Source organism: Teleopsis dalmanni, chromosome 1 (assembly GCF_002237135.1).
Source record: "Teleopsis dalmanni isolate 2A chromosome 1, ASM223713v2, whole genome shotgun sequence".
Classification (NCBI taxonomy): Eukaryota; Metazoa; Arthropoda; class Insecta; order Diptera; family Diopsidae; genus Teleopsis; species Teleopsis dalmanni.
The window spans coordinates 71,662,379-71,670,877 of record NC_051846.1 but is presented as its reverse complement, the minus strand read 5'-3'; the positions used below and the strand labels follow the sequence as shown (position 1 = coordinate 71,670,877).

Here is an 8,499-nt window from a genome sequence, read left to right as displayed (position 1 = left end):
AATGTTGTCTTATAAACAAGTAAATAATAGAAATGTATATTTCTATACTAGCGAAACGTTGTCTTATAAACAAGTAAATAACAGAAATGTATATTTCTATTGTACGGGGCTACTGCGAAATGTTGTCTTATAAACAAGTAAATAATAGAAATGTATATTTCTATACTAGCGAAACGTTGTCTTATAAACAAGTAAATAATAGAAATGTATATTTCTATTGTACGGGGCTACTAGTGAAATGTTGATTTCTTTAGCCGCGGATTTGGTATGGGTGATAATATTCATGTGTAAATACCACCTTACCGATTATTCTATTAACGAAAATTTGATTTCGTTATGAACAAATAAGTAACAGAAATGTATATTTCTCTTACTACTAACGAAATGTTAATTTCGTTATTAAAAGTTATTGTAATAGAAATGTGTATTTCTATTATATAAAAAAAAATGGGAATCGAGATGTAAATTTCGATTCTTGATGTTTCAGCACATATGTTTTGAAGCGACTTTTCTTTAGCTCGATACCTGAATGTCTTTCTTGTGCTTTTGCTTCGCCTTTTATATCCGCGAGGTGCGAAGCATACTGTAGTTTTGTTCTTGTAACTACAACGGTGTGTTGTTTACAAGTTTTTATTATTGTTCTGATTTTATTTTGTATTAAATTTGGAGGTGGGTTTTAATATCATCTCCAATATCAATTTTGTTAGTGTTTTATTATATTTTGTGTTGTAAAATTTAAGAGCTATAAATTTTATGTTACACTTCTCCGATTTTTCCATAGAGTTGACGAACTCTGATTACCTCGTCGAATGATTCCTTGTTCGTTTCCTTGGATTTTTGAAGATTTTAAAGAACTTGTCTTGGACTACATTCATGGCTATACTACCAGAATTCTGAATTCCAAGACACCATTTTCTAATTTGATTCGGAGCGCTGTTTACTTTGTCATTCTGGTGCATACAATCAAGTTTTCTTGGATGTGGCTGTGATAGCTGTTCTGGTGGGCTGATGCGTTTTTCCAAAACCTTTTCTGTACGAGTTTCTGATAGTTGATGCGATGATTGGCTAGTACTTGGTGTTTCGTCAATCACCTTAACTTGTCTGGTAATGGTTTCCATACTCATATCATATTCTTGTCCTTGTTGCGCTGGAGTATCTTGTTTCTGCGAACGTAGTATTAGCGAAGTCTCTGCTAGTGTTTGTCCTTGAGGTACGGGAAGTGATGAGGTTGCCACTAATTTAGTCGAGAGTATAATCGGTTGTTCTACGCGCAACTGTGGATCTCGTTGTGGTTCTATGTCTTGTACTTGCAATTGTAATTTTACTTGATCTTGCGTATTGTAAATCCGATTAACAACTTGCAGACTTTCTTTGCGTTGCAGATCTTGCTGATATTGTACTTCATGTGCTTGGGCATGAATCCTTTCTTTTGATTGAGAATATTGAGGATGTTGCTCTGGATAAATCTGACCTTGTGTGCTTTGCATTGATGTGCTTGATTTGGAATGTGACTCGATATTTAGACTGCGGGGATCATTTAATGGGTTTCTGTAACGGGATCACTTGTGAATACTCGACTACTGTGAGCCTGATGAGCGCTTCTTCTTGACCATCGCTTTTACATGTTTTAACCTGTTCTGTGCCAAGTGCTTCGAATACATCGGTTAGTAAAATTAGTTCTTCTAAAGTCTCGAAATCTTGACGTTTGATATACTTTTGGCAGTTAGTGACCATGTTGTGATATATTCGTTCTAGTTGCGAATTTTGATCCATGCCAGCATGTCGCATCAGATCTTTAATGATAATTAAATAACCCTTAAAGCTTTCTGGTGGCCTTTGACGTCGAGATTCTATTTCATCTGCTAATTTTTCATAATATCTAGGTGGCAAAAAGAAATTTAGGAAATCGGCCTTAAAACTTGTCCATAGCTGCCAATGCTTATTGTTGTAGCGATACCACATTAGTGCTTTATCTTCGAGCAGTATAGGCATTATCTTGGAAACTAGATTTATGACGATGCCATAGATGTCTGCAAGTTCTTCAATGTTTTCGATAAAGCCCAACGGGTTCTTACTACCATTAAATTTAACACACCATTTCTCGACTTGTTCAACTGTCTGGAGATAAGAATACTGTCCCATGGTAAAAGAAAATGACGATGTTAACTGGTATCTGTTTCCACTGTCCCTGCTCGGGCGCCAATTGTAACGAACCTTTCTGGCCGAGGTGTTGCTCGCCGGATTCCAGGTCCAGTCCTACAATAAATTTATTTGATAAGAGCAGTGAAAAGTTGGCTATGGTAGGACGTACGACGTAGGTAGAGGTTTTATTACTCGAATCTAGGTTCCTCTATTTCTGTTGCTATTAACGAAATGTTGATTTCGTTATCAATAAGTAATAGAAATGTATATTTCTATTCTACGGGACTGCTAGCGAAATGTTACTTTATAAACAAGTAAATAATAGAAATGTATATTTCTATTCTACGGAGCTAGTGCGAAATGTTGTCTTATAAACAAGTAAATAATAGAAATGTATATTTCTATACTAGCGAAACGTTGTCTTATAAACAAGTAAATAATAGAAATGTATATTTCTATTCTACGGGGCTACTGCGAAATGTTGTCTTATAAACAAGTAAATAATAGAAATGTATATTTCTATACTAGCGAAACGTTGTCTTATAAACAAGTAAATAATAGAAATGTATATTTCTATTCTACGGGGCTACTAGTGAAATGTTGATTTCTTTAGCCGCGGATTTGGTATGGGTGATAATATTCATGTGTAAATACCACCTTACCGATTATTCTATTAACGAAAATTTGATTTCGTTATGAACAAATAAGTAACAGAAATGTATATTTCTCTTACTACTAACGAAATGTTAATTTCGTTATTAAAAGTTATTGTAATAGAAATGTGTATTTCTGTTATATAAAAAAAAATGGGAATCGAGATGTAAATTTCGATTCTTGATGTTTCAGCACATATGTTTTGAAGCGACTTCTCTTTAGCTCGATACCTCGCTGAATGTCTTTCTTGTGCTTTTGCTTCGCCTTTTATATCCGCGAGGTGCGAAGCATACTGTAGTTTTGTTCTTGTAACTACAACGGTGTGTTGTTTACAAGTTTTTATTATTGTTCTGATTTTATTTTGTATTAAATTTGGAGGTGGGTTTTAATACCATCTCCAATATCAATTTTGTTAGTGTTTTATTATATTTTGTGTTGTACAATTTAAGAGCTATAAATTTTATGTTACACTTCCCCGATTTTTCCATAGAGTTGACGAACTCTGATTACCTCGTCGAATGATTCCTTGTTCGTTTCCTTGGATTTTTGAAGATTTTAAAGAACTTGTCTTGGACTACATTCATGGCTATGCTACCAGAATTCTGAATTTCAAGACACCATTCTCTAATTTGATTCGGAGCGCTGTTTACTTTGTCATTCTGGTGCATACAATCAAGTTTTCTTGGATGTGGCTGTGATAGCTGTTCTGGTGGGCTGATGCGTTTTTCCAAAACCTTTTCTGTACGAGTTTCTGATAGTTAATGCGATGATTGGCTAGTACTTGGTGTTTCGTCAACCACCTTAACTTGTCTGGTAATGGTTTCCATACTCATATCATATTCTTGTCCTTGTTGCGCTGGAGTATCTTGTTTCTGCGAACGTAGTATTAGCGAAGTCTCTGCTAGTGTTTGTCCTTGAGGTACGGGAAGTGATGAGGTTGTCACTAATTTAGTCGAAAGTATAATCGGTTGTTCTACGCGCAACTGTGGATCTCGTTGTGGTTCTATGTCTTGTACTTGCAATTGTAATTTTACTTGATCTTGCGTATTGTAAATCCGATTAACAACTTGCAGACTTTCTTTGCGTTGCAGATCTTGCTGATATTGTACTTCATGTGCTTGGGCATGAATCCTTTCTTTTGATTGAGAATATTGAGGATGTTGCTCTGGATAAATCTGACCTTGTGTGCTTTGCATTGATGTGCTTGATTTGGAATGTGACTCGATATTTAGACTGCGGGGATCATTTAATGGGTTTCTGTAACGGGATCACTTGTGAATACTCGACTACTGTGAGCCTGATGAGCGCTTCTTCTTGACCATCGCTTCGACATGTTTTAACCTGCTCTGTGCCAAGTGCTTCGAATTCATCGGTTAGTAAAATTAGTTCTTCTAAAGTCTCGAAATCTTGACGTTTGATATACTTTTGGCAGTTAGTGACCATGTTGTGATATATTCGTTCTAGTTGCGAATTTTGATCCATGCCAGCATGTCGCATCAGATCTTTAATAATAATTAAATAATCCTTAAAGCTTTCTGGTGGCCTTTGACGTCGGGATCCTATTTCATCTGCTAATTTTTCAAAATATCTAGGTGGCAAAAAGAAATTTAGGAAATCGGTCTTAAAACTTGTCCATAGCTGCCAATGCTTATTGTTGTAGCGATACCACATTAGTGCTTTATCTTCGAGCAGTATAGGCATTATCTTGGAAACTAGATTTATGACGATGCCATAGATGTCTGCAAGTTCTTCAATGTTTTCGTTAAAGCCCAACGGGTTCTTACTACCATTAAATTTAACACACCATTTCTCGACTTGTTCAACTGTCTGGAGATAAGAATACTGTCCCATGGTAAAAGAAAATGACGATGTTAACTGGTATCTGTTTCCACTGTCCCTGCTCGGGCGCCAATTGTAACGAACCTTTCTGGCCGAGGTGTTGCTCGCCGGATTCCAGATCCAGTCCTGTTACTTATTTGTTCATAACGAAATCAAATTTTCGTTAATAGATTAATCGGTAAGGTGGTAATTACACTTGAATATTATCACCCATACCAAATCCGCGGCTAAAGAAATCAACATTTCACTAGTAGCCCCGTAGAATAGAAATATACATTTATATTATTTACTTGTTTATAAGACAACATTTCGCAGTAGCCCCGTAGAATAGAAATATACATTTCTATTATTTACTTGTTTATAAGACAACGTTTAGCTAGTATAGAAATATACATTTCTATTATTTACTTGTTTATAAGACAACATTTCGCAGTAGCCCCGTAGAATAGAAATACACATTTCTATTATTTACTTGTTTATAAGACAACGTTTCGCTAGTATAGAAATATACATTTCTATTATTTACTTATTTATAAGACAACATTTCGCAGTAGCTCCGTAGAATAGAAATATACATTTCTATTATTTACTTGTTTATAAGACAACGTTTCGCTAGTATAGAAATATACATTTCTATAATTTACTTGTTTATAAGACAACAATTCGCAGTAGCCCCGTAGAATAGAAATATACATTTCTATTATTTACTTGTTTATAAGACAACATTTCGCTAGTATAGAAATATACATTTCTATTATTTACTTGTTTATAAGACAACATTTCGCAGTAGCCCCGTAGAATAGAAATATACATTTCTATTATTTACTTGTTTATAAGACAACGTTTAGCTAGTATAGAAATATACATTTCTATTATTTACTTGTTTATAAGACAACATTTCGCAGTAGCCCCGTAGAATAGAAATATACTTTTCTATTATTTACTTGTTTACATTTCTATTATTTACTTGTTTATAAAGTAACATTTCGCTAGCAGTCCCGTAGAATAGAAATATACATTTCTATTACTTATTGATAACGAAATCAACATTTCGTTAATAGCAACAGAAATAGAGGAACCTAGATTCGAGTAATAAAACCTCTACCTACGTCGTACGTCCTACCATAGCCAACTTTTCACTGCTCTTATCAAATAACTTTATTGTAGGACTGGACCTGGAATCCGGCGAGCAACACCTCGGCCAGAAAGGTTCGTTACAATTGGCGCCCGAGCAGGGACAGTGAAAACAGATACCAGTTAACATCGTCATTTTCTTTTACCATGGGACAGTATTCTTATCTCCAGACAGTTGAACAAGTCGAGAAATGGTGTGTTAAATTTAATGGTAGTAAGAACCCGTTGGGCTTTAACGAAAACATTGAAGAACTTGCAGACGTCTATGGCATCGTCATAAATCTAGTTTCCAAGATAATGCCTATACTGCTCGAAGATAAAGCACTAATGTGGTATCGCTACAACAATAAGCATTGGCAGCTATGGACAAGTTTTAAGGCCGATTTCCTAAATTTCTTTTTGCCACCTAGATATTATGAAAAATTAGCAGATGAAATAGGATCTCGACGTCAAAGGCCACCAAAAAGCTTTAAGGGTTATTTAATTATCATTAAAGATCTGATGCGACATGCTGGCATGGATCAAAATTCGCAACTAGAACGAATATATCACAACATGGTCACTAACTGCCAAAAGTATATCAAACGTCAAGATTTCGAGACTTTAGAAGAACTAATTTTACTAACCGATGTATTCGAAGCACTTGGCACAGAACAGGTTAAAACATGTAAAAGCGATGGTCAAGAAGAAGCGCTCATCAGGCTCACAGTAGTCGAGTATTCACAAGTGATCCCGTTACAGAAACCCATTAAATGATCCCCGCAGTCTAAATATCGAGTCACATTCCAAATCAAGCACATCAATGCAAAGCACACAAGGTCAGATTTATCCAGAGCAACATCCTCAATATTCTCAATCAAAAGAAAGGATTCATGCCCAAGCACATGAAGTACAATATCAGCAAGATCTGCAACGCAAAGAAAGTCTGCAAGTTGTTAATCGGATTTACAATACGCAAGATCAAGTAAAATTACAATTGCAAGTACAAGACATAGAACCACAACGAGATCCACAGTTGCGCGTAGAACAACCGATTATACTCTCGACTAAATTAGTGGCAACCTCATCACTTCCCGTACCTCAAGGACAAGCACTAGCAGAGACTTCGCTAATACTACGTTCGCAGAAACAAGATACTCCAGCGCAACAAGGACAAGAATATGATATGAGTATGGACAAGTTAAGGTGGTTGACGAAACACCAAGTACTAGCCAATCATCGCATCAACTATCAGAAACTCGTACAGAAAAGGTTTTGGAAAAACGCATCAGCCCACCAGAACAGCTATCACAGCCACATCCAAGAAAACTTGATTATATGCACCAGAATGACAAAGTAAACAGCGCTCCGAATCAAATTAGAGAATGGTGTCTTGGAATTCAGAATTCTAGTAGCATAGCCATGAATGTAGTCCAAGACAAGTTCTTTAAAATCTTCAAAAATCCAAGGAAACGAACAAGGAATCATTCGACGAGGTAATCAGAGTTCGTCAACTCTATGGAAAAATCGGAGAAGTGTAACATAAAATTTATAGCTCTTAAATTTTACAACACAAAATATAATAAAACACTAACAAAATTGATATTGGAGATGGTATTAAAACCCACCTCCAAATTTAATACAAAATAAAAACATCAGAACAATAATAAAAACTTGTAAACAACACACCGTTGTAGTTACAAGAACAAAACTACAGTATGCTTCGCACCTCGCGGATATAAAAGGCGAAGCAAAAGCACAGGAAAGACATTCAGCGAGGTATCGAGCTAAAGAGAAGTCGCTTCAAAACATATGTGCTGAAACATCAAGAATCGAAATTTACATCTCGATTCCCATTTTTTTTTATATAATAGGAATACACATTTCTATTACAATAACTTTTAATAACGAAATTAACATTTCGTTAGTAGTAAGAGAAATATACATTTCTGTTACTTATTTGTTCATAACGAAATCAAATTTTCGTTAATAGAATAATCGGTAAGGTGGTATTTACACATGAATATTATCACCCATACCAATTCCGCGGCTAAAGAAATCAACATTTCACTAGTAGCCCCGTAGAATAGAAATATACATTTATATTATTTACTTGTTTATAAGACAACGTTTCGCTAGTATAGAAATATACATTTCTATTATTTACTTGTTTATAAGACAACATTTCGCAGTAGCCCCGTAGAATAGAAATATACATTTCTATTATTTACTTGTTTATAAGACAACGTTTAGCTAGTATAGAAATATACATTTCTATTATTTACTTGTTTATAAGACAACATTTCGCAGTAGCCCCGTAGAATAGAAATATACTTTTCTATTATTTACTTGTTTACATTTCTATTATTTACTTGTTTATAAAGTAACATTTCGCTAGCAGTCCCGTAGAATAGAAATATACATTTCTATTACTTATTGATAACGAAATCAACATTTCGTTAATAGCAACAGAAATAGAGGAACCTAGATTCGAGTAATAAAACCTCTACCTACGTCGTACGTCCTACCATAGCCAACTTTCCACTGCTCTTATCAAATAAATTTATTGTAGGACTGGGCCTGAAATCCGGCGAGCAACACCTCAGCCAGAAAGGTTCGTTACAATTGGCGCCCGAGCAGGGACAGTGGAAACAGATACCAGTTAACATCGTCATTTTCTTTTACCATGGGACAGTATTCTTATCTCCAGACAGTTGAACAAGTCGAGAAATGGTGTGTTAAATTTAATGG

General features: G+C 35.2%; 1 protein-coding gene across 1 annotated transcript; it reads right to left on the bottom strand.

The window, feature by feature from the left end:
- Positions 1-797: 797 nt before the first annotated feature.
- Positions 798-1,487, bottom strand: LOC119684875 (putative mediator of RNA polymerase II transcription subunit 26). The gene has a single exon (XM_038099011.1). It carries the CDS (start codon positions 1,485-1,487, stop codon positions 798-800), a length of 690 nt encoding a protein of 229 aa, XP_037954939.1.
- Between the last annotated feature and the right edge of the window lie 7,012 nt (positions 1,488-8,499).

What these genes read in the sequence shown, in the direction of transcription:
- LOC119684875 (XM_038099011.1), bottom strand. Translation starts at nt 1,487, where the DNA reads ATGCAAAGCACACAAGGTCAGATTTATCCAGAGCAACATCCTCAATAT.